The sequence below is a fragment of the Mesoplodon mirus genome, assembly GCF_964341445.2.
Source record: "Mesoplodon mirus genome assembly, chromosome: 8".
In the NCBI taxonomy this organism is placed as follows: domain Eukaryota; kingdom Metazoa; phylum Chordata; class Mammalia; order Artiodactyla; family Ziphiidae; genus Mesoplodon; species Mesoplodon mirus.
The window spans coordinates 37,989,976-38,017,900 of NC_138984.1; the positions used below are offsets into that span (position 1 = coordinate 37,989,976).

Consider the following 27,925-nt stretch of genomic DNA (forward strand, 5'->3'; position numbering starts at 1 on the left):
TATAAAACTCTTAGAGGAAAATATAGGCCAAAATTTTGTGACATTGGATTTGGTAATGATTTCTTGGATATGACACCAAAGCCATGGGCAACAAAAGAAAAAATAGACAAATAAGACTTCATGAAAAATTTTAAACTTTATGCATTAAAAGACAGTATCATTAGAGCAAAATGGCAAACCACAGAATGGGATAAAATATTTGCCAATCATATATCTGATAAAGGATTAATATTCAGAATATATAGAGAACTTAGAAAACTCAATAACAAAAAAAACCCCAGGTAACCCAATTCAAAAACAGGCAAAGGACTTGAATAGACATTTCTCCAGAGAAGATATACAAATGGCCAATAAGCACATGAAAAGATGCTTAACATCGTTAACCACTAGGAAAATGCAAATCAAAACTACAGTGATATACCACTTCATACCCATTAGGGTGGCTACTATCAAAAAAACAGAAAATAAGTGTTGGTGAGAATTTGGAGAAATCAGAATTCTTGTGCACTGTTGGTAGGAATGTAAAATGGAACAGCTGATGTGGAAAACAGTATGGTGGTTCCTCAAAAAAAAAAAAACATAGAATTACCACATGATCCAACAATTTCACTTCTGGGTATATATCTATAAGTATTGGAATCATGGTCTCAAAAAGATATTTGTACACCCATGTTCATAGCAGCATTATTCACAAAAGCTAAAACATGGAAGTGTTCAAGTGTCTATCAACAGATGAGTGGATAAGCAAAATATGGTATTTATATACAATGGAATATTATTCAGCCTTAAAAAGGAAGGGAATTTTGACCTATGTCACAACATGGATGAACATTCAGGACATTATGCTAAGTGAAATAAGCTAGTCACAAAAAGACAAGTACTGCATTATTCAATTTATATTATGTACTTTGAGTAGTCAAAAATCAGAGACAGATAGTAGAATGGTGGTTTCCAGGGGCTGGGGAGGAGGGGGCGATGGGGAGTTATTGTTTAATGAATACAGAGTTTCAGTTTTACAAGATGAGGAGAGTTCTAGAGATGGATGGGATGACAGTTGCATAACATTATGAATATATTTAGTACCACTGAACTTAAAAATGCTTAAGATGGTAAATTTTATGTTTTATGTATTTTACCACACAAAAAAAATCAGAAAATAATTCCTAACAAGATGGTAGGTAGAGACCATCTTATTTGGAAAAAGCAGTCAGGAAGGGAGAAGACAGCAGTAGCGGAACCAAGCAGAACTCTGGAGGCTCCCCACACCCCTACCAAGTACAAAAGCCCCTCTATGTCCTCTGCCTCTTGTTGGTAGAAAAGCTGAAGTCTCCCAGGCCTTCCAGAGTCACAAAAAAGCAGGTTTGAATAGTTAATGATTAAGACAATAGAGTCACAGACTCAGTGCCTGATGCAAATTCCTGAGTCGTTTTACAGATACCGTAACTGCCACCAGAAGGCATGACATAAGCTGCTCCATCTTGAGCAGTACTGAATCTATGGCTAGCACAATTCCAAGAACTGGCCTCAAGAGAATGGGATTAACATTATTGCTCATAATAATCTATATCTTTGTGGGCATCAAAATAATTGTAGCTTGCTCTGCCCATATACGTAAGCAGGCAACTAAAATTGTCAGCAAAGAGATGCTACAGATCCATGTTGACATCTTTCACTCTGAGAATACAGCACCCTATGTCAGCACAAAGAAGTTACAGAAGATGGACCTTCACCCCAATCCCATAAAAATGGAATGTTGCTTGACAGCGGGGAATTAAAAGCATCTCTTTTGCCCCTTTCCTGTTTGCCCATTTCTGTTCCCTTCTAACTGTAAAAGAACTTAATTATAGTAATGAGATCACTAAGCAATTGAAACTAACTCCTGACTTATACTTTCCCGAATGCACACCATGCCTTGCCTAACCTGTTGATATTTCTCATAGATAAAAAGAAGTAAAAGAAAAATTAAGTAGTTAAAGAATGTTTAGCCCTCTACCCCAAAGCTCCCCTAAGCAATCTTGCAGGCAGATCACCCTGGCAAGATAACATTTGAAAAGTCAGCTGGACTGCACACAGTGGAGAACGATGACCCAACCTCCTCTCTCAATGATTCACTGAGATACTTCCCCCCAATTTTCCCTTAAAAAACCATCATGGCAGAGCAAAATCTTCAGAGTTGGTCTCAGGACACCAGCCCACCTTCTCCCCAGACTGCTGGCTTTTCTGATTAAAGCACCTTTCCTTTCTATTGACACTTGCCTCTTGAAGCTGATCCTGAGTTCGGTAAGAGTAGGAGGAATAATAGTGGGAGACTGTGGGAAGTAAGGATAGAAACTGAGTATAATTAGGGTTTTATAGTGTCATGGGTTTTAAAAAAAAGTGGTCGGAGCAAGACATAACAGAGAAGATATATAAGCAGAAAGATTTATGTTATTGATAGGTTTAGTGACAAAAGGACCAATATCTTTAAGAATGTAATGTAGTTTAGCCACAGAAAAAGACTGAAAATAACATACAGTCCTAAAATGTAAAGATGTGTAAGGATTCCAGCAGTCATACAGTCTCGTCTTATTTTTAGGTGAGAAAATCTAGCCCCAGAGAAGATAATTTTTAAAAATAATATTAATCAGTTGCAGATTCCTAGACTCATGGTCCAACTTTCTATAGGTCTAAACTCTTACATAATTCTAAGATAACACAGATGGAAATTCACAGCCCAAGAATTTGTTATTTTGTATGTATCACTAGGAAGTATTTTCCTTAGACTTAACGGAATTTAAAACTTTGTTTAAACCCTTTGAACCTTGCTTCTCAAGATCCGTGACTTAAAGGCTCCTCAGCTTTGCCACTCAGGAGGCTCCTTTCTTAGTGAAACCTGAGGAATTTACCTATAGGGACTTCACCTCACTTCTAAATCAACTCAGGTTTGTTATTCAAAGGAAGAAGATTCCAGGACTTCTGCTCTAACAGCTTAGATGATACAGGAAAGATGGAGGCTCTGAGAGGAAGAACTGAGGCTGTAGAGGCTGGGTGAAGGAAGGAATATGAACAGGAGTATGGTCTTTGCAAAGTTTTTGCTGGTAGCACGGCTCTTAAGTTTCCTCTGTCTCATCAAGATGCGGAGGCTGACAACAGCTAGACTAAAAGCCAATAAAGAGTAAAGCTGTCCAAGAGAAACAGGCGGCTGTCTCGATGATTCACTGAGATACTTACCCCCCATCTTTCCCTGGGTTCTCAAGGTGGGTCCAGGATCTGGCCTTCTGCTTTTGTATTTTTGTTGTTATTTTGTTCTGTTTTCTTAACCTCAGTGGTATCTGTCCAGGGGCTCAGTTGCATCCAATCACTCAGCAGTGATCAGGCCCTGGGGAGCTGATTCATGCTAACCAAGCTCATAGGAGATGGACTGATTTAAAAAAAAGGAAGTTAACTGACTCATTTACAAAGAGACAGCCAGGCAGATGGGACTAGTTATGTCACTTGATCAACTCATTCCATCTTCACCGGAAAAGTGTGCTTGGGAAGCCAAGTTGAGGACAGAGTTGCTTGATGAATGTAGTGTCGGAACAAGGAGAATTGATGTTCCCAAGCTACACTGTCTCAAAGTACTGTTCTGCATTGTAGGAATACACTGTCAAGGTGGTTGGAATATTCATGTTAGTTGAACAGGACACTCACCCTCTTGGATGAAGATAATAAAGCACTTAGTATAATATTTCAGACACAGAGAGTACTCAGTTAATACAAGCCATCATTATTATGGGGCTATATATACTCTGGCAATTTAGCATAATGAGCTAACAGCATGGGCTTTGGAGTTAGATCCTTGCTCCATCAGTCAGTACCCATATGCCAACAGGAAGGTTACTTAACCTCTCAAGTCTCAGTTCTCCTATCTGTAAAATGAGTATTATAATAATAGTAACTTTACAGGGTGACCCTGAAAATTACTTAATATGTTGAGTGAAAATCACTTAACTGCTCACTGTAAGCACTGAATGCCTACAAACTCTTACATAGCATTTTTTATATCTCAGATACCACTTTATAGACATTAATTCATTTAGTCCTATGACTAAAGGTGGATATAGCTGAGGAACCTGTCACTACTAGATTACATTCACCAACATCTGCTCCCCTTCCTTGAGGAAGTATATACTCTCCCAACTCCACTGAAGTCAGATATGACCATTTGACTTACTTTGGCCAGTCAAATTTAAATAGAAGAGACATGTGACACTACTTGGCAGAAAAGTTTAAAACGAATTTGCGCTTCCCTACCTCTAGGATTATAGATGGATTAGTTGAGGTAGAGTCCCCATTAGCCTGAGCTCCTAACTGACCCTTGCTGACCCTGGTAGGCAAACAGTGTGAGCAAGAAATAAGCTATTATTTTAAGCCGCTGAGATTTTCATTTTTGTTACCACAGCACAATCTGGCATATTCTAATTGATTCAGAAGCATAGAGACAAAAGGAAATTTTCCCAAGACCACACAGCTAGAAAGTATCTGGCTCCAGACTCTGTACTCTTGACCACTTTATGTTTCTTAATAATTGATAGTAACATCAACATGAAGAATAGTTGATTATTAATGCATTGTTGTCAGTGGAGGTCTGTTTCTAGACTTCATAAGTAGCTGTTCTTTTCTGAAAGAGTTGGCTCAGGTAGAAACCTAGCCTTTCTCCAGCCTCTACTATAACAACAGCCAGCAGCTGACAGAACACCATTGGAGAATTTCTCAGTGGATGACATGGAGGACTCTGGACATGTTCCTTCTTTATATAACCTCAGAGCAGCCCCCAGCGGCATAGTCACTATGGCCGCCAGTAGAGCCTGGTTGGATCCCCCCAACACACACAGTATCTCAGAGAATGATTTAAAATACCTATGGTCCTTCTGCTGAGGGTGACCCCATTTTTTCTGTCACTCAGTCTTTCAGAGATGGATGCCTCTTCTCATACTTCTTTTTCCATTAGGCCATAGTCTTGTTTCCCTTCTTTTCCTGCCTCTCAACAATGAGCAAAGACTTCAGATGTGTTTGCAGGCTCTATTAGAAAGCATATTACTGACATCCATGTAACTTCCCTTATGTAGCAAGATTCCCCAGAGACGTGAGGGCCTGAAATTTAGGGACTGAGCAAGAGAATCTGTCTGAGTTAGAAACACAAGTACCCAAGGAGCTTTAGCCTCTGCTCTTCCCAAGGAAAATGAAAATGTTGTCAAGATAAAAACAGAAGGAGCAAAGCTTAAGCAGTGGTAGAAAGCCAAAAAGTTAGGTGGAAAAAGATTAGTCATATCTACTGAACATAAATCTATAAAAGAGACCCAGTTTTTTGTGGCATACAATGAAATGCATTAAATTATAAGCTGGAAATCTATCTAGGGAAAGTATAGATACACATCAATTAACAGATGTGTCCATTGATGAAGAAATCATCTATTCATAATTTATTTAACACATGTCATTCAACTAGTAATCAATGAAATTCATGAACAAATAAGAAGTCAGCCACTTCTTAACCCTTTGATTTATTTGTAAGCTCTAGTGATCACCTACTTCATAGCCTTTCCATTATAATGAAATGTTTATTAATTATATTTCTTCATTTTTTTTTATATATCTCTACTTGACACTTCTCCAGCTTGGAGAATTGATTTTTTTCATCAAACTTTTGAAAATGTTAAGATAATGGAATTTAGTTCCTTAAAATAGCCAACAGGCCAAGTTAGAAAAATATATATTGGGAAACTCACTAAAATGTTACTCTCAGGTTCTTACTAGTTTCGGTTTTATAGGTGTGACCACCTTTTGATGAAATTCTTTTTGTACTTAAAGAATTAAATCATTCTGGATAGAGCCCAAAATTTTAAATGAATTCCACTTCATGATACATTACGTTTTATCAGTGATATCGTATAAATTCATATCTCTTTTCCAGGAGACCTTCAGAATTCTCATTAGCAAAATACTTCCAAAGTTGATAACAATTTACTACAATAAACTGGCTGTGCAGGTGAAGTTGTAGTATCTCTTTCTGGAAGACGTAAAGAACAGGAAAAATTTTCATTGTAAGATTTTAATATTATGCTGATAACCAAACAAAACTCTTTTATGAAGGACAGCATGGAGAAAAGACAGATGGAAGGAACAGTTAATGCGTGAGGGTGGGATGAGATAGAGCTATCTTTGTCCAATGATTATCTGGAAAAGACACTGCAGACTGAGTCATTGAGACCTGCATCATCATATCATCCCAAATGAACACAGAAGCTATTTAAAGACTTCAATTTTATACTCAGAAGTGAAAGAGAAAGAAAGGAAGAGGAGGAAAATGACTGTAATAACTGGCTATTGGCATGTGACAAAAGTGTGGGGAAATGCAAAAGATCTGCTAAGCAATTCCCTACTCTGGACCCATGCATAGTGCTAAAATATGAGTGAAAGAAAAACACAGGTATGGGAGCTTCCAGGACCATTGTGAGTTCAGCCTCCTTGCTGGATTATAAATCCTCATTTCTAGCTTGGAAAATTTGGACTCTGTAAGTATAATTCATGTTTGTTATATTGTAGAGCTATTCATCTTTGTCTCTGCAAATTTTTCTCCAGCATCTCTGTCATATATTAATATCAGATCAATGTAATTTTGAATTGCAGAAAACACAAACTAAAGAATTTATTTTTTAGTCTCAGCTCAATTTCCTTTAAAGCCAATGTCCCTTTCTACCACTCCATGCTGCCCACCCACCATTTTCCTGAAGACACATTTCTCATTTTTTGTAGATCCTCCCTTACTTGTTGGAAATTGCATTGGAATTAAATATTTTAGCTACTTGAACGCACATGTTCAACAAATATTGGTCAATCATCATTCTCTTCCCCTAGATATCGAGGAGTACTTGTAAAAATTGTGTGTAAGGAAACCTTTTCAGTAAGCAATGCAGAATTTTTAGGTGAGCCTTGACATATCCTACTATTTCAGTGATTATGTCTTACCAATGTGGTTGTTACTAATTCATCCAGTTGTAAACAATGGAAATTGCCTCTAGTAAACTTAAGAAAAAGGGCATTCTTAGGAGATTGAAAATCAATAGGAAGGCTGGAGAACAAAGAAGGAACTAAGAACTTCAGATCCAAGATACAAGAAATAAAGGAAGAGCCTTAGAGAGGAGGTTCTTTTCAGAGAGGCACCAACCACTAGAGTACACAACCTCCAAAAAAGCCTGGTCTCTTTGTGCCTCAGCCAAAAATTCAAATTCCAAGAAGGTCATTTGTTTAGCACTTGGGGAAAGAGCACATAATTAACAGGTCAACTAAACGGAATGGGGGAGAGAAGGGAAATAGAAGTTTGGAGAAGTTCACTATTCTTCTTTAAGTTCCTAGTGCTCAAGCTGAAATACTAGTAGCTGGCACATGAGCTAAAATAATAGAAGATTGATTCTGTTTCAAAAGATCTGTCTGAGAACGATTTGTACAGCATTTGCTAGGCCCCATCTAGCAATCGGTTCCTGTCACTAAACCAAACACACAAACAAACCTCAGAAAATAGTGAATGGGTTTCAGTCAGAAATTAACAAAGAAACTAACAATTACACCTCAATTTAAAAAAATTAATTAGTTGATTTTTAAATTTAAATTTAATTAAGAAAAACCAAAAGACTTTTATCTCAATGGTCATCCTCACCCTGGCAAAAGTAATAGCGTATATGTACAATAATAGTATAGGTATAGATATAATGTCAAGTTTTGTGCACTATGACTTAGATATTTTTATATGTATTATCTCATTTCATTCTTATAAAACCTGGGGTGTAGGTATTATTATCACCCTCAGAGAGACTACATAACTTGGCCAAAGCCCCACAGCTATCAGGCAGTCTGCACCCATAGCCTGTGCCCTCACCCCTGTACTAGGCTTCCTGGACTCAGTCACATGGATTGAGTCTTTCAGGAGGCAGGAGGACAGGGTAGTGGTTAGAACAATGGGCATGATATAGTATCTCGGTTCTGCCATCTACTAGCTGAAGGTAAGAAACTAAAACCTTCCTGAGCCTCAATTTCCTCATCTGTGAGATGGAGAGGGTCATATCAGGGTCAGCATGAGTTGCTGCAATGTCACACAGTTGTTGTGAAGAGGAAAGGAGGAAACATACATAAACTACTTAGTCATGGGTGCTTGTCACACGTGAAGTGTTGAATAACCAATGGCTGCTATTAGTCACATGTCTGTCTCCCCTAGTAGACTAGTTCTAGAGGCCCAGGTATTACTTTTTTGTTATTTGTGTCTGTAGCTCCTTTCTCAGTGATCAGCACATTAATGAGCCCACATAAAAATACGCTGAACAGGGCTTCCCTGGTGGCGCAGTGGTTGGGTCTGCCTGCCGACGCAGGGTACACGGGTTCGTGCCCCGGTCCGGGAAGATCCCACATGCCGCGGAGCGGCTGCGCCCATGAGCCATGGCCGCTGAGCCTGCGCGTCCAGAGCCTGTGCTCCGCAACGGGAGAGGCCACAACAGTGAAAGGCCCGCGTACCGCAGAAAAAAAAAAAAAAAAAAAAAAAACGCTGAACAGAAAGCGTCTGTATCAGGGCTCACACTGCCATGTTGTACTCAGGTATTATAAAACAAGCTCCTCTTTATATTAACGCTATAGTTCCTGCCTCTTAAGCAAATGACACCTATTTTCCCCCACCCCACCTCCTGCCCCCAGACTGTTAACTCACGAGGTCAGGGTCTGTATTGCTTTTGTTCTTCATGGGTTCCCAATGCATAGCAGAGAGCCCAGTACATAGTAGGAGCTTAACAAATATTTGTGGACTGAATTTTTAATAAACATTTGTGATATGTATTAAAGTTCACCTAGCACTTTCACATAAACATGTGCAGTATCTCTCTGTAGAGCAGGCTCTGGAGCCAACTGCCTGGGTTCAAACTCCAGCTCCACCGTTTACTAGCTGAGTGACCTTGGGTAATATACATAAGTTTTCAGTGCCTTGGTTTTCTCACTTTTAAAATGAGAATAATAACATTATTGAGTTAATAAAAGTATTAAAATGTTAATTCATATAAACCTTGTAAAACAGCGCCTGGCGCATCAGTGTTCTTTAAATGTCAGCAATTATTAATTTTGTTTGTAGCTGTTTTTCTCCATCACACTACTAAGAATAAGCTATTCCAACTGCCTAAATCATTTGTCCATTCATGTAACAAAATATGAAAAGTGGCGTCTTTACTTCGAAGTCCTAAAATTAATTTTCAGTGGAGCAAATCATAATCTCAAAAAACTGACTTCCAAAATTTTTGCAAAAATAAATGTATTTATAGAGACTCTTCCTAAAATCAAATAATCCTAAATGGCTCCAGATATTCTGTAGTTTAAAGCTTTTCCTAGTCACTTGTGTTGGATCTTTCTCCAGCAACATTTTGTGTTATTCTTTCCACAAACCAGAACAGCCATATTGACTTGACTAGAAGTATGAGTAAACCACACACACACAAACACCAGGTAATAGAATTAGGTCGTGCTGTCTTCTGCCTCCACCACAAAACTCATTGTCCTATTATGGCGAAACATGTGTTAATCCCAGTATGTATCTCCCATCACTTAGAGCACAAATTAATTAGGTCAAGTGTTAATTAAAAATTCAAGTCACCGTATTTACCCACTGACGCTTCTCTACACATTGGAGAGATGAGGAGAAAAATAAAGACAAAGGGGCACCTGAGTACTTCATTTACCTTCAGTACTGTAATGTTCCAAGCAAAGCTCTCAGTTGCTTTGTTGAGTTTTCTTCCTTTCAAGCCTTCTTTTGCCCCCAGATTATGAAGTTCCTCATGGAACTCCATCCCTTTAAAAAGAGAACATAAGAGAATTATTTGTATAAATTTCAGAAAAATAGGCATTTTATTGTGAAAATATTATCAGTAAGAATATAATTTCCCATTTCTGTCCTTCTCATAATTTCTAAATCCCAAAACTGAATTTTCCTTCTCATTCTGTTCATCACCACCAAATGGCTATCCTTAAAGGGAAACTAAAAATAATCAATGCATTAGATTAAATTAGATTTTAAACAGCAAGGGGCCATAGACAAAGACATGAGAAGTTAAGAAGCATAGACAAAGACATGAGAAGTTACGAAGCAAATTCTTCCAACAGGTGGCATCCATCTTGTTTGTTCTCTGCCTGGTTTTTATATAAAATGGTGTAATGTGTGAATGGCTACCATATGTGAAGGATGCACATATCTTACTTTGCCTTATGAATCATCCATATGGCTTGACAGTAGGCCTGGAGCCCACATAGATAACAATGGTAATTAGTAAATGCTGAGTAAAAATAAAAAGCTTTTTTAAAATAGCATTCCTGGAAACACCCAAATGTGTCAGATTTGGGAATGGCCTTAAAATTATTTTTAGCTAAACCATTCCCCCAAGCTTGAATACTATAAAAAACATCACCATCATCTGTCTCTCCAGCCTTTGTCTTAGCACCTCAGAGATGGGAATCACACTTTCTTCTGGAAAGCTCATTCCATCTTTGGAAAGCTGTGACTGATATCAAACCAGTCTCTCTCCCTGAAACTTCTACTCCTTGGTGCTAGCTAGCCTCAGAACAACAAGGTCTAATCTCTGTTCCACAGTACAGCCCTTTAAATATTTGAAGAAAGATGTTGGATAAAGTCTACTAGAGTTTTCCCTTCTCCAGATTAAACATTCTAACATGTTTCAGCTTATTATAATTTCTCTTTAAGGATGACATCTAGGAACATCGTTCTCAAAATGGGATTGAAGTTGCCCACATGACGTAGGGTTTTACCACCACCTTCCTAGTTCTAGTGACTAGGCTTGTATTAATGCAGCCTAAAACCACATTAACTTTCCTGGTGCTAACATCACAAGCCCAGTACATAGTGAGAGCATGACTGCAGAGCCCAGACCTACACTCTGGCTCTACCACTGACTAGCTACGTGAGCATGAGCGAATCCCTGAAACTCTCTGCCATTAAATCTCCTCAATGGTGCAATGGTGATAACAAGAGTATTGACCTCATGGAATTGTGTGAAGATTAAATGAGTCAATACATACAAAACTCTCAAAGTAGTGCATGGTACATAGGAGCATAATATAAGTATTTTGTATTGTTATTATTTTCATGCTTCCTGTCAACAGAAACATTTAAGCCTCCAGATCAGTAGCAAAGAGCACCATTTTCAAAGTTTGGTCTGGGTTCAAAGGTCACCTCGACCACGTGTTGATATGGGATTTGGAGTAATTTGCTCAATCTCTCAGAATCTCAGATGCCTCATCTCTAGATTGGGTATAATGATGACTACATTGCAGAGTTGTTATGAGGACTAAATAACATAGCATATGTGCTTAGTGTATCAGATGCATATATATCAAGCAACTGTCAGTGTCATCTTCCTTACTGCAGTCACTAATGTCTGTGTGTGTGGATCAGGGAGAACATGGATCCAAGAGAGATAAAAGTACTGGGGTGTGGATGAAGTGAAAATAAATAAACACAGCAATGTGCCATCAGAGACATGTAACCCATCCCACCCTTAAAGAAGGAACAAATCTAAAATGAGGACAAGTAAATGAGGCAAATGCCTAGAAGGTTAACAAGATTATGGTTCAAACTATAAAAATAAAGTGTTTCTTAAGGGGCAATGTGAAACCACAGTTTCCATATCAGTAATAAAAGGCTTTGATCGGTTCCCAAATCACAAAAGTAAATTCAGAAACCCTCACCTTTCTAGACATCTTCAGATACCCCCTCTATATACACACAGACCACCTACCTACTATCATGTAGATCTCTTCTGTACTAAACAAAGGCTTCAGTGTAACTCAAAGTATAGTTAAACTTTAAAAGTCTGCCAAAAATCATCATCATGGTTTCTAAACGAAATGGGGGCAAGGGGGGAAGGTTACCTGCTTTCTGACACTGCACGATCTTTTCCTGGACTGTGTCTGCCATTTCTATGAGAAACCGGCTCTCTTGGATCATCTGTCACAAAATAAGCATTAAAAAGGTGGTTGTCAGAAATCCTTAAACTGGCACATTGGAAAGACAACATAAAGACCCACATGAAACTGCCAGTAATGGGGCACCCTGGCCATAACCACAAGAGACGGGAGAGGGAAGGATGATCTCTGCTCCAAGCCCCATCCACTCTAACACCAGCTAGAGTCACCTACGTTATGGTTGCTCCACTTATGTAATATGCCTGGCACACCACGGGTGCCAAATCAATAACTGTTGAATAAATGCATACACACTCTCTAAGTCCCAGATCACATTCATGAACACCTCTTATTTTATCCCCTTGCCCCAAAGTTACTGCAACATCAAGGCAAGTGGTACTGGAACAACAGCAATGAGATATCAGAACAGGGAATCACCTAGTGATGAGGTAAAGAACTACAGGACACATCGGTGAAGTCGGCAAATTGGATTTAAGTGGCGCAAAGATGGTGGAGTCCTGGTCCTTCGTCGAGAAGGGCTCCAGCTCCACTGGCAAGAATGAACTGTGGGTCATATTCACCAGCAATTCCACAGAGCTTGTAGGCAACAATACTGAAATAGTGTCCCTGCCCTCCACATTTGGGTAGAAAGAAAAAAGACCAAGAAGTAATTAATATACTGAGTGAAGTAGGGAAAATAGGACAGCTGTTGGAGAGATGAAGAAAAGAGAGATCTGTATGTGAAGAAGGGGGAAGATGAGAGTAGGTAAAGAAGTTGTGATCAGAAAGACAAGGGATTGGGGCCCTTCTTTCGAAATGACTAAAGAAAGGCACCAGGGCTTCCCTGGTGGTGCAGTGGTTGAGGGTCCACCTGCCGATGCAGAGGACACGGGTTCGTGCCCCGGTCCGGGAGGATCCCACATGCCGTGGAGCAGTTGGGCCTGTGAGCCATGGCCGCTGAGCCTGTGCGTCCAGAGCCTGTACACCACAACGGGAGAGGCCACAACAGTGAGAGGCCCGCATAACGCAAAAAAAAAAAAAGAAAGAAAGAAAGGCACCAATAGGCAAACACTTCCTGAATTTCCAGCCACTCTTCTACTCCTAATAAATGTTGTCCCTTTTAATCTGACTATTCCATGTTTTATCTGTCTGGCTTAATAATCTGAAGAGAGTTCAAGGCAGAATCCAAAGTGGACATAAAAAGTCTTGAGTAAGACATTCTTCAAAATTAAGTGCTGGTGTACAAGATTGTAGTTTTATACAATCACTTTCAAATATAAAGTGGTTTATGACTACAAATCTTCAAATGGAAAAGAACATTTGAATCATGAATTTTTAGTGCCTAACAACTCTATAGAAGTAAAAATCAAATCATTCATTCATTTAACAAATATCTACTCAGCAGGCACTATGTGTAAGCACTGTAGTAACTACAAGGGGTATGATACATGGATGAGCAAAAACAGACACATTTCTATCTCCATGGAGTTCATAGTCTAGTACGGAAGTCTACTCAAATGATTAAATGACACATGATAATTAATTCAACCAAACTTCAATTACTGATATTTTCTGCCTAAAATGATAGTTTGAAGTGACTTATTTGGAGGGCTAAAGTGACTATTAAAACCATAAAACTAGACACCCAAGAAGGTCTAAGCTGCGTCAAACTTTTTAACTGCATTAACTCTTCCAACTCCCAAGAGGAAGTGGAATGCTTCTGAATAACAATTTCTCAAATGGTTACGTGTAGCCTGAGTTACTGCAGCTTCCAAGTGAAGGAAACTTACAGGCAAAGAAAGATTTAATATGAAGGGAATCTGATTTAGTCTTTTCTAAGTTTAGAAAGATGCTAAGTTTAGCATCTACCCATGCAGCATCAGTTGAGTTTTTATAATACTTTCAAAGTTATCAGATGTTCCAATTAATCAGATAGCATACAAAATGTTTTCATAAAATTCAAGCAAGGGAAACATTCATAAAGCACAAACACATTCTGTGACTTTACCATGAGCAAAATAGCCAATATACTGCACAATTTTAGAATCATTTTATTTTTAAGGCTAAGAGAATCTTAGCTATCAGGATCACATCCTTAATTTTGTGAAAAAGGAAACTAAGATTTATAAGAGTTAAAATCCTTGTCCAAAAAATGGAACTAATTAGTGATCAAACGGGAATTAAAATCCCGGTTTCCTGGCATCCATTTATTTTCATGAAAAAATAGCACCCTCTGATTTTGTCTAGCCTGGCCATGCCTTCACACATTCAGTCTTTTGAGCCTGAAATGTAGCTTTCCCAAGTCACCTGACCCAGCCCATCAGTAATAACATGAGGCCATGAGGTAATCAATCTATTTCAACCAGGTTCAAATATGTCCTTTTCAAGAAAAACTCCAAAAAGGGACAGCATTGGTAATTTCCTTTGATAATATCTTGACAGACATTCATTTCTCTTGGTTTTGCTCTCTGTGGAGAACATATGATACCATTATCTGATTTTAAAAAAAAGAAAAGAAACTCTATTGATTTGTGGCCAGCTTTTTTTTTTTTTTTGCAGTATTTTACTAAATAGCTCCTCAGTGTTGAGTACAAAAGGAATATACTTCCTATATCCAAAAATGCCACAGCCTTTTCGTGAGAACCTGAGAAGGAAGTGTCATCTTCACCAAGGCTAACTCTTCTACCTTGACTTCCAATCTCACCTTTCCCTCTTCCCTTCAGGAACCCATTGCTAATGACCCCTTCTTTATTCATCTACAATTTCTACCTCTCCCCTGCTTTTTCCCTTTTCCATACAACATCTCCTACCTTAGAGTAAGCAAATAAAAACAATAACAAAATACTCTATTGGCCTCCAAGTGGTTGTCCTCATCAATCTTTCCTTAAAACACTAGCCCATGCTCATTGCTTTGACTCTTGCGGGACTCCACTGAGAACCCCAAAGTTTGGCCTCATCACAGACTACCCCCTGGCCAATTCTCAGTTCTCATTCTTGCCAGCTCAGCAGTTGACCCCACTTTATATCCCCGGATTCATTTATCCATTTTCATATCTATCCATCGATATCACCTTTTCCTTGTCTTATTTTGTGATACTTATTTTTTCTAGTATTAATTACCCACACATGTACACAACAGATCCCTGCTCAAACCCATCATTGTCTTTTTTGAAATCCAATCTTTCTTTTTGTCTCTAGTCTTTTTTCCTAGGTTCTCCATTTTTCTATAACCTTACATATTCTTTTTTTTTAATGTTTATTTACTTGTTTATTTCCTTATTAGTCATCCATTTTACACACATCAGTGAATACATGTCAATCCCAATCTCCCAGTTCATCCCACCCCCACCCCCACCACACACCGCTTTCCCCCCATGGTGTCCATACGTTTCTTCTCTACATCTATGTCTCAATTTCTGCTCTGCAAACTGGTTCATCTGTACCATTTTCTAGGTTCCACATATATGCATTCATATACGATATTTGTTTTTCTCTTTCTGACTTACTGCACTCTGTATGACAGTCTCTAGATGCATCCACGTCTCTACAAATGACCCAATTTCGTTCCTTTTTATGTCTGAGTAATATTCCATTGTATATATGTACCACTTCTTCTTTATCCATTCGTCTGTCGATGGGCACTTAGGTTGCTTCCATGACCTGGCTATTGTAAATAGTGCTGCAAGGAACATTAGGGTGTATGTGTTTTTTCAGTTATGGTTTTCTCTGGGTATATGCCCAGTAGTGGGATTGCTGGGTCATATGGTAATTCTATTTTTAGTTCTTTAAGGAAACTTCATACTGTTCTCCACAGTGGCTGTATCAATTTACATTCCCACCAACAGCGCAAGAGGGTACCCTTTTCTCCACACCCTCTCCAGCATTTGTTGCTTGTAGATTTTCTGATGATGTCCATTCTAACTGGTGTGAGGTGATACCTCACTGTAGTTTTGATTTGCATATCTCTAATAATTAGTGATGTTGAATGGCTTTTCATGTGCTTCTTGGCCATCTGTATGTCTTCTTTGGAGAAATGTCTATTTAGGTCTTCTGCCCATTTTTGGATTGGGTTGTTTGTTTTTTTAATATTGAGCTGTATGAGCTGTTTGTAAATGCTGGAGATTAATCCTTTGTCTGATGATTCATTTGCAAATATTTTCTCCCATTCTGAGGGTTGTCTTTTCGTTTTGTTTATGATTTCTTTTGCTGTGCAAAAGCTTTGAAGTTTCATTAGGTCCAATTTGTATATATTTGTTTTTATTTCTTTTAGGAGGTGGATCAAAGAAGATCTTGCTGTGATTTATGTCAAAGAGTGTTCTTCCTATGTTTTCCTCTAAGAGTTTTATAGTGCCCCATCTTACATTTAGGTCTCTAATCCATTTTGAGTTTATTTTTGTGTATGGTGTTAGGGAGTGTTCTAATTTCATTCTTTTACATGTAGCTGTCCAGTTTTCCTAGCACCACTTATTCAAGAGACTGTCTTTTCTCCATTGTATATCTTTGCCTCCTTTGTCATAGATTAGTTGACCATAAGTGTGTGGGTTTATCTCTGGGCTTTCTATCCTGTTCCATTAATCTATATTTCTATTTTTGTGCCAGTACCATACCAGATTACTGTAGCTTTGTAGTATAGTCTGAAGTCAGGGAGTCTGATTCCTCCAGCTCCGTTTTTTTCCCTCAAGACCGCTTTGGCTATTTGGGGTCTTTTGTGTCTCCATAGAAATTTTAGGATTTTTTTGTCTATTTCTGTTAAAAATGCCATTGGTAATTTGATAGGGATTGCATTGAACCTGTAGATTGCTTTGGGTAGTAGAGTCATTTTCACAATATTGATTCTTCAAATCCAAGAACATGGTATATCTCTCCATGTGTTTGTATTATCTTTAATTTCTTTCATCAGTGTCTTATAGTTTTCTGCATACAGGTCTTTTGTCTCCCTAGGTAGGTTTATTCCTAGGTATTTTATTCTTTTTGTTGCAGTGGTAAATGGGAGGGTTTCCTTAATTTCTTTTTCAGATTTTTCATCATTAGTGTATAGGAATGCAAGAGATTTCTGTGCATTAATTTTGTATCCTGCTACTCTACCAAATTCATTGATTATCTCTAGTAGTTTTCTGCTGGCATCTTTATGATTCTCTCTGTTTAGTATCATGTCATCTGCAAACAGTGACAGTTTTATTTCTTCTTTTCCAATTTGTATTCCTTTTATTTCTTTTTCTTCTCTGATTGCCATGGCTAGGACTTCCAAAACTATGTTGAACAATAGTGTTGAGAGTGGACATCCTTGTCTTGTTCCTGATATTAGAGGAAACATTTTCAGTTTTTCACCATTGAGAATGATGTTTGCTGTGGGTTTGTCATATATGGCCTTTATTATGTTGAAGTAGCTTCCCTCTATGCCCACTTTCTGAAGAGTTTTTATCATAAATGTGTGTTGAATTTTGTCAAAAGCTTTTTCTGCATCTACTGAGAGGATCATATGGTTTTTCTTCTTCAATTTGTTAATATGGTGTATCACATTGATTGATTTGCATATATTGAAGAATCCTTGAATCACTAGGATAAATCCCACTTGATCATGGTGTATGATCCTTTCAATGTGTTGTTGGATTCTGTTTGCTGGTATTTTGTTGAGGATTTTTGCATCTGCATTCATCAGTGATATTGGCCTGTAATTTTCTTTTTCTATATAGTATCTTTGTCTGGTTTTGGTATCAGGGTGATGGTGGCCTCATAGAATGACTTTGGGAGTTTTCCTTCCTCTGCAATTTTTTGGAAGAGTTTGAGAAGGAGGGGTATTAGCTCTTCTCTAAATGTTTGATAGAATTCACCTGTGAAGCCATCTGGTGCTGGACATTTGTTTGTTGGAAGATTTTTAATCATGGTTTCAATTTCATTACTTGTGATTTGTCTGTTCATACTTTCTATTTCTTCCTGGTCCAGTCTTGGAAGGTTATACCTTTCTAAGAATTTGTCCATTTCTTCCAGGTTGTCTATTTTATTGGCATAGAGCTGCTTGTAGTAGTCTCTTATGATGCTATGTAATTCTGTGGTGTCTGTTGTAACTTCCCCTGTTTCATTTCTAATTTTATTGATTTGATTCCTCTCCCTCTTTTTCTTGATGAGTCTGGCTAATGGTTTATCATTTTGTTTATCTTCTCAAAGAACCAGTTTTTAATATTATTTATCTTTGTTATCCTTTTCTTTATTTCTATTTCATTTATTTCTGCTCTAATCTTTATGATTTCTTTCCTTTTGCTAACTTTGGGTTTTGTTTGTTCTTCTTTCTCTAGCTCCTTTAGGTGTAACGTTAGATTTTTTACTTGAGATGTTTCTTGTTTCTTGAGGTAGGATTGTATTGTTATAAACATCCCTCTTAGAACTGCTTTTGCTGCATCCCATAGGTTTTTGGATTGTCGTGTTTTCATTGTCATTTGTCTCTAGGTATTTTTTGACTTGCTCTTTGATTTCTTCCATGATCTCTTGGTTATTTAGTAACGTATTGTTTAGCTTCCATGTGTTTGTGTTTTTTACATTTTTTTTCCCTGTAATTGATTTCTAATCTTATAGCGTTGTGGTCAGAAAAGATGCTTGACATGATTTCAATTATCTTAAATTTACTCAGGCTTGATTTGTGACCCAAGATATGATCTATCTTGGAGAATGTTCCATGCACACTTGAGAAGAAAGTGTAATCTGCAGTTTTTGGATGAAATGTCCTATAAATATCAATTAAATCTATGTGGTCTACTGTGTCATTTAAACCTTGTGTTTCCTTATTAATTTTCTGTTTGAATGATCTGTCCATTGGTGTAAATGGGGTGTTAAAGTCCCCCACTATTATTGTGTTACTGTCGATTTCCTCTTTTAGAGCTGTTAGTAGTTGCCATATGTACTGAGGTGCTCCTATGTGGGTGCATATATATTTATAATTGTTATATCTTCTCTTGGATTGATTCTTTGATCATTACATAGTGTCCTTCCTTGTCTCTTGTAACATGCTTTAGTTTAAAGTCTATTTTATCTGATATGAGTATTGCTACTCCAGCTTCCTTTTGATTTCCATTTGCATGGAATATCTTTTTCCATCCCCTCACTTTCAGTCTGAATGTGTCCCTAGGTCTGAAGTGGGTCTCTTGTAGACAGCATATATATAGGTCTTGTTTTTGTACCCATTCAGCAAGCCTGTGTCTTTTGGTTGGAGCATTTAATCCATTCACATTTAAGGTAATTATTGATATATATGTTCCTATTACAATTTTATTAATTTTGGGGGGTTTGTTTCTGTAGGTCATTTTCTTCTCTTGTGTTTCCTACTTAGAGAAGTTCCTCTAGCATTTGTTGTAGAGATGGTTTGGTGGTGCTGAATTCTCTTTGCTTTTGCTTGTCTGTAAAGCTTTTGATTTCTCCATCGAATCTGAATGAGATCCTTGCTGGGTAGAGTAATCTTGTTGTAGGTTCTTCCTTTTCATCACTTTAAGTATATCATGCCACTCCCTTCTGGCTTGTAGAGTTTCTGCTGAGAAATCAACTGTTAATGTTATGGAAGTTCCCTTGTATGTTATTTGTCATTTTTCCCTTGCTGCTTTCAATAATTTTTCTTTGTCTTTAATTTTTGCCAATTTGATTACTATGTGTCTCGGAGTGTTTCTCCTTGGGTTATCCTGTATGGGACTCTCTGCGCTTCCTGGACTTGGGTGGCTATTTCCTTTCCCATGTTAGGGAAGTTTTCGACTATAATCTCTTCAAATATTTTCTCGAGTCCTTTCTCTCTCTCTTCTCCTTCTGGGATCACTATAATGCGAATGTTGTTGCATTTAATATTGTCCCAGAAGTCTCTTAGGCTGTCTTCATTTCTTTTCATTCTTTTTTTCTTTATTCTGTTCCACAGCAGTGAATTCCACCATTCTGTCTTCCAGGTCACTTATCCGTTCTTCTGCCTCAGTTATTCTGCTATTGATTCCTTCTAGTGTAGTTTTCATTTCAGTTATTGTATTGTTCATCTTTGTTTGTTTGTTCTTTAATTCTTCTAGATCTTTGTTAAGCATTTCTTGCATCTTCTCGATCCTTGCCTCCATTTTTTTTTTGAGGTCCTGGATCATCTTCACTATCATTATTCTGAATTCTTTTGCTGGAAGATTTCCTATCTCCATTTCCTTTAGTTGTTTTCCTGGAGTTTTATCTTGTTCCTCCATCTGGTACATAGCTCTCTGCCTTTTCATCTTGTCTATCTTTATGTGAATGTGGTTTTTGTTCCACAGGCTGCAGGATTGTATTTCTTCTTGCTTCTGCTGTCTGCCCTCTGGTGGATGAGGCTATCCACCTTACATGTTCTTAATTCCCTTTCAAATTGAGTACTGAAAACTAAACTTACAGCTTTTAGTAGGATTATGCCTATGGAAAATATAATACTCAAGTATCAGAAAATAAATTTTAAAACTTTATTACTTTTTTGAGACAAAATAAATTCAGGGCCAAAACATACAACAAACACTATGATTCAATTTCTCTTCAAAATCTTCCAAGTAAATATTTGTTAACCCCATAGTGTAAGAAGTTTGTTTTTCCCATAGTCTAATAGATCACTTCATAAAGAGATAGTCAAGTGTGATTTAACCTTCAACATAGAAGAGTATCCCCGAGGATAACTTTAAAACCTTTAGTAACAAAAGTCATAACTTTAAAACACGTCATAATTAATATTCTCAGAACTTAAAATCATTGCTCATGTAAACTTTTGTCATAAGAGCATTTGATCCTCTTCTCTATGGGAACAGCTTCCATTGTATTTAGAAGAATAATTTTATTCTATTTTCTGCAGTCAACTTTCAATTCTTAGTAGTTATAGAGAAAACAAATAAGATGGATGGCTGAAATGTACCAACAAATCCAAACCACATTTAAAGCAACAACTTCAACCTTTCCCCCCAGCTAAGTAATTTATCTAAGTTGTTAGGAAGGGAAAATGGTGGATTTGAGTTTCATGTCCTTCCTAGATCTCTACAGATACTGACGGAAATGACATACAAAGTGCTAAAGCCAAGGAGAGAAGGTGAGAAGCATGTCTTCAGATAATCCCCCAGCTGGGTAGTCAGTAGACAGCCAGCCAAGGCTAGATTGACTCAGTAGATAGAATCTGGCAGCAGCCTGATTTACATATCTGATGTCTCAACCTGAGCTCCCAGTTGCCTTTGCTGTTATAGTAATACAAAGAGCTTTTCTTTGGTTCTGTCACATGAATATCTCCTAATGCATCTTATTTCCTAGCCACAGCTTTGAATCTAAAAGAATAGAGGACTTACCCAGATAAAGGTTGGCATTACTTTAAGCATTAGATGTGTCCTGAACTGGGGAGTGTAAAGTTGTCAGTTAAGATCAAAATCATTTATTTAAAACAAAGACTTTACTGAAGGGGACAGTAATGCTTTTACTCAAAGGTAGATTAAATTGTCTAACCTGTGTGAAAAAAAAGCTGTCTTTCCAGCTCAATAGGGAGTTTGACTAATTGCCTAGGATCATTGCAGAGTCAACGTACCTATTTTATGGTACTGAAAAGATGAGATTTCATCAAATCATGACTCAGAAACCTTCCATAGATGCCAATTTTATCCTGAATTACATCTAATTTCTTAGAACCACAGAACTTTATATCTAGAAGTAACCTTAACAACCATCTGTCATGAACAACCCCATTTTACAAATGAAAACACTCAGGCCCAATTGACTTACCTTAAGCCACATGGCCAGTTAGTGGAAAAGTTTAGACTAGAACTCAGGCATTCTTGAGGTGCAGAAATTATAAACTGTTCTGTGCTGCTAATATTATATTAGAGTGTAGAATTCCTATTGCAAGTGCAAGTTGGTGATAAACATTTTATAAATTAGAATTGACCAAGTAGAGCAACATGAAACATTTTTGTCATGATTGCTTCCCCCTCCAAGTCTAACTTGCAACACACTTGAACCAGTATAGATATTCTTCCTATGAAACCTAGTAAGCAATGTGCTTACTTGTGTCCACTGTTTTTTCAGGAAGGAGTTATCAAATTTGGAAAGGCAATCATTTAAGAATATGTGAGTCCAGAAAAAGTCAATCTGCTCTAGACCTATTAAGAAGACAAATAATTAATCTGTCTCTATCTTCCTTCTAATCAAAATGCTGGGTTTTAGTTTTTAGTTCTATAGTGGCTCATCTGTTCAAATTGTTTAAAATAAGACTTGAATTTTATTAAACTTGGTACATTTTAATATCTGATTGTTGTTACAAATACATTTGCTAAGTAGAATGAAGATAATTTCCTTTAATTTTTAATTTACTTAAACGTTTTAAATCAGATGGTTAAAAAGCACTATTGATAGATGGGCGTCTTTTGGTTTTAAGCAAAGTCAGTCCTGTAAGACTGCTAATTTTTGGTGAAACAGGAACACATATAAGGTTAGAACATTTGCAAGCTTACCGGAAATCCACTGTCTTTGGTGTATGTGATGAAGTAAGTATTCTCTGTCCTGGAACCAGCTCTGAATCACTTTTCCTAGCCTGATTTATAATAGAGAAGGACAGGGGAACTCACACAGAGCAGGCCAAAGGACCTCTATCTCCACATCAGTAATAGGATCTACTGCATGAGCAGCTTTCTGCATAAAAGGATCATTTTATCTTTTCTTTTCTCCAGTTGTTCTGTTTCCAAAATATAGTTGTCAGCTATATCTTGAGTAATCTTGAGTAATCATTAGAAATGTTTGTTTTTATCTCACTATGATTAAAATTTAGTTCATTCATAAAATTACCAGAAAGTTCATGAAGTTTAGTCAGTTCATGAAGTAGTATATGATCTCTAAGGGGTTTTTGTTTTTTGTTCTCTAGGATTTTCTATATACAACATCATTTTATCTGTGGGTAGAGATAGTTTTACTTCTTTCCTTCCAATAGAATGTCTTTTTTTCATTTTCTTGCTTATTTGGCTTGGCTAGAACCTCCAGTGCAAGGTTGAATAGAGATGGCAGGAGGAGGATCCTTGTCTTGCTCCTGATATTTTTTATCATGAAAGGGTGTGTTGACTTTTTCAAATGCTTTTTCTGCATGTATTGAAATGGTCATGTGATCTTGTCTTTTATTCTATTAATATGATATATAACATTGAGTTATTTCCATATATTCAAGCAGTCATTCATTCCCAGAATAACTCCCACTTGGTCATGTTGTATAATTCTTTTCTACATGTTGCTGGACATGGTCTTCTAGTATCCGTTGAGAATTTTGCTTTCCTTTTTAATAAGGTATATTGGTCTGTAGTTTTCTTTTTTACAGATGTGTGTCTGGTTTTGGAATCAGAGTAATGTAGGTCTGATAGGATGAGTGGGGAAGTATTTCCTTCTTTTCTATATTTTGGAAGACTTAGTGAAGTATTGGCATTAATTAGTTTTTAAACTTTTGGTAGTATTCACCGTTGAAGCCAACGGTGACTAAACTTCATGAACTTTCTCCAGAATTTTCAGGCCAATTTGACGGTCTCACACTGCCTTAAACTAAAACTGTTTCAAGAACTTGAATATTCAGGAATGCAAAGCAAACTTTGAGGATGCATGCACAATATTCCACAAAGGAGCCCCCCTGAGATACTTACTTATTGATGCATCTGTGATATCCTGTGTCCTTGGGACCCTGGTACCAAGTGGAAATGCTGCCAACTCTCAAGATGCTGACATTTCCCCCAATATACAGAAAATGTGTCACAAGACATTGCCACACCCCAGAGTAAAAGAAGTTTCAATGCACTAAATACACAACATCTTGTTTTTAAATAACCAGCTCTGGTTGAGCACATGCCAGTGGGCTGTTCTTTTTTATCCAGGTTCCATTACTACACAACCCAACGTACTTTTTAAAACGCAAACTAATATAAAGTTTCACACAAACTTCATAAGGAGAGAGAATGATGGAGAGAGAGTGCCTTTGACTTAATTTCAATCTAAACTTATCTCAATAGGTAAAACTACATTGGGGGACTGTTGACAACTTTTTCCCATTCTGAGAGAAGAGACTGTATTTAATCCAACCATTATGTTTGGCTTAATTGTGATACCGGCCAGTGTATTGATTCCATTGCAAGAGTGATAAAAGATACTGATTGGCTCTTTTTGCTAGATTCCTAGTCATGCTAACATAATCAACTCTTCTCCAAATCACACAACAGAGGAAAAGATTAAATAACACTTGACTCATGTTATCTAGGTTGTTTTGATTTTATGTTCAGAAAATCTGTCGCTCATATCATAGCAAAGTTTTAACTTTTATGTTAATGTTAAATAATTCAGCACAGCAGTCACCTTCAGAGAATGTTTTGGGTTTATTTTTTACAGTTGCAATCCCCTGTAACTATTCCACCTCTGATTGCTATGTTTAAAACACTAACTATCCAGAAGTGTTCACATCAATTTAAAACACTTAAGAGGACCCAAATATGTTAGGCAATACTTCCTGACTCTGCATGAAAAATTAGACAGGTGAGAACAACAGAAAAGTAGTATCTAAAGAAAAAATATACAAAGTTTAGACAATATTTTTCTTTCAAAACTATTTGCAAATAAAATTCTGCTGAGCACTGGATGAGATGGGGTGAAAGTCGGGGAGGGGGTATAGTACATTACAAGTCACTGTGAAAAGTCCACCATAAGGACTCAAGGTCCTTAGGCTCCAGCTCAGCACATAAAACATCATCTGGTTCACTGTCTGAACACTGTGTGACTCTGTCCTTCCCCTTTTTAAGTGTAAATCTCGCCTTGCTATCAGCATTTCCCGTTCCTCAAGGACAGAAATTTTGCTTCATACCATTTCTTTCCTCCAGCGACTTGCATAGTAGTGACATGTGTGCAAAATGTGTTTGTTGAATTGGCTAATCAGAAGCCTAAAGACATACACAAAATGATACATCAAAAGAGTGTTGTGTTACAAGCAGCAAATATACATGCTCCCATCTCATTTTACTTAAATTTCTCTTGGTTGAAAGAGCTATCATGCTTTGCACTATGGCTATTTGTGCTGATACCTCTCTCTGTTTATTCATCTCTGTATCGCACACAATCTACTAAAATTCTTTATAGTTGGTATGAGTTGAATGCCGTGAATAAAGTCAATAAATGAATTTTTTCTTAAAGTCAGTTTTGCAAGAGGTTAGGACAAAGGGCTGGACTTAGGTTGATGGATAGGGAATTAAGGCTAGGAAGTCATTTGAGGTGGTATAGAATAGAAATACAAAGGATGGACAATGAAAAGTACGTGGCAAATAAATCAGCTTGACTGAAGGAGAAGGTTCAAATAGAAGGAAATGAGAGATGAGGGTGGCAAAACAGGCAGCATGGTGGGTGAAGGCTTTGCAAGGTTAGTTAAAAATCAAAAATAGAATCTGAGGATGATTATTCCCATTGTTGAATTAGAGAAAGGTAGAGACTAGATGGAGGACTAGTCAGCCTATTGAAAAATTCAGGTGGGAGAAGAAGAAAGCCTGTTGAGAACCTTGGCTGTGTCAATGTAAGGAAATGGATACACATAAGAAATACGGTGATGAAAGAAGCAGTAGCTCTCATTGATGTTGAATTGTAAATAAAAAGACCTTATAGGATAGCCAAGACATACACACACACACACACACACACACACACACACACAATGGAATATTATCCAGCCATAGAAAAGAATGAAATAATGCTATTTGCAGCAACATGGATGGACCTAGATATTATCATACGAAACAAAGTAAGTCAGAAAGAGAAAGACAAATACCACATGATATCACTTACATGTGGAATCTAAAACATGACACAAATGAACCTATCTACGAAACAAAACCAGACTCACAGATATAGACTTGTGGTTGCTAAGGGGGAGAGGAGCTAGGGATGGGAAGGATTGGGAGTTTGGGATTAGCAGAGGCAAACTATTTATATATAGGATGGATGAATAATAAGGTCCTACTATACAGCACAGGAAACTATATTCAGTATCCTGTGACAAACCATTATGGAAAAGAATATATATGTGTGTGTACGTATGTTTGTATTATATATGTATAACTGAGTCACTTTGCTGTACAGCAGAAATTAACACAACATTGCAAATCAACTAGATTTCAATATATATATATTTTTAAAGACCTCAGGACTTCCCTGGCGGTCCAGTGGTTAAGACTCTGCCTTCCAATGCAGGAGGCGTGGGTTCGATCTCTGGTCGGGGAACTAAGATCCCACGTGCCGTGGGGTGCGGCCCAAAACTTAAAAAAGGACCTCATTGGAGTTAATAGAGAGAGAGAGAAAGAACATTTGAAAATCACTTGGAGGAATTGAGGACCATTGGCTTGGTGTTATCTTTTGCAGGAGTCAGAAAAGGAAAAATGAATACCTAGGGAACTAAAAAATGAACCCAGTTTTTGACCTATTAAATTTCTATTGTTTGTTCTTGAGACACCTAGGTGGTGCCCTGTAATCAAATGTAGAAGTGTGACTAAAGTAAAATTTTAGGGCTGAGGCTAGAGATGGGTTTTGAAAATAATGTACAATGTCCATGCATTAAAAGCACCACTGTAGAAGGAAAAAAGTCTAACCTAGCCAAAGAAATTTTGATAGTGTTCTACTGAAATTGCAATGTATTTCCCAGTGTAATCACCCACCGTTACAACCTTGTGTTCAGTGATGAGGAACATAAGCGGATCACCAATGATCCACGTGTAAGCCTGGTTTGGACCTTACCAGGTCGCCTGCCCTGACTGTAAGCTACTGGAGCACAGGGGCTGCTGTACCTCCCACTGCGTGAACACAGACGGCTGCCCAGGGGAGAAACTCAGTAAATGTTTGTAAAATTAAACATCTCCGTTCCTGGCTCTAGCACTAAGCAATTCTTTCAGTAACTAATTTTTATTTTTAACATCCCCAAGGTTAATCCTAAACAAAAAAAGAAAACCTTACCTTTTATTTGCAAAACATAATTATACTACTTTAACAGCCTTAAAAGACTTAGCAGTGACGCTATGACCTACATTACTTACATTAGTGGATATTTTCTTAGAGAACAGGAAAATCCAGAGTGGGAAAGTGACGCTTGCTCTTTCAGAGACCAGAGCTCCACCCCCGCCCCACTCCCCCCCCCATCCCCCTGCAAATCGCGGGGCAATAAATGGACAAGTCACTTAGAAATGGCATTCTGATTTTTTTTTTTTTTTTTTTTTTTTTTTTTTGCGGTACGCGGGCCTCTCATTGTTGTGGACCCTCCCATTGCAGAGCACAGGCTCCGGACGCGCAGGCTCAGCGGCCATGGCTCACGGGCCCAGCCGCTCCGCGGCATGTGGGATCTTCCTGGACCGGGGCACGAACCCGTGTCCCCCTGCATCGTCAGGCGGACTCTCAACCACTGCGCCACCAGGGAAGCCCGGCATTCTGATTTTAAATTACGGTTTGGGGAGTTTCTGAAAAACTGTCTGATGACCACAGAGCCACCAAAATGGTACTGCGGCAAGGAGTCTAACACCATAGCTCTCCTCTGTGTGTCTTTAGCCTGGGAAGGAGACATCAATTCCAACTTCAATGTTTAGAGCCTGTTCTACTTGCTTGAGTTATTGATTAATAATGTTCCCAGTTTGCTTTAGTGCTTTTCAGAAGCTGTCACTTCCCACTTCTGGCTGTGACATGTCTTTGATATATCAATCAGGAAAGTCACCTCTGCTTTTGTTGCCCTAAATATCAGCCAGGCATTTACGTAGCTACATCCCTATTCAGAGCATTGAGGGAGATTTTAGACAGGGATGCTCTTCAGTAAAATTGCAATTATTTGAGCAACTTCACACCCACCTTACCCAGACTTCGGGAACTCTGTCATTAGGAGCTCTTCCTTTCCCCAGTTAAAAAACTGCCTGTAGGACAGGATAGGTTACAATCATCCAAAGGTACAAATTACTGATAACCCAATGTG

The 27,925-nt window shown here is 37.8% G+C and overlaps 1 protein-coding gene across 2 annotated transcripts in view; it reads right to left on the bottom strand.

Moving 5' to 3' along the window:
- PLCL1 (phospholipase C like 1 (inactive)) overlaps nt 1-27,925 on the bottom strand; it is a gene marked incomplete at its 5' end in the record, with an annotated part of 348,375 nt that overhangs the window by 35,215 nt on the left and 285,235 nt on the right. The window contains 2 exons of one of the 2 annotated variants that reach the window (XM_082630504.1): nt 9,732-9,841; nt 11,935-12,010. In XM_082630504.1, coding sequence (XP_082486630.1) covers nt 9,732-9,841; nt 11,935-12,010 — 186 coding nt within the window. Of the gene's footprint in view, nt 1-9,722; nt 9,842-11,934; nt 12,011-27,925 lie in introns of both variants that reach the window. The other variant, XM_082630503.1, reaches the window with a different exon arrangement.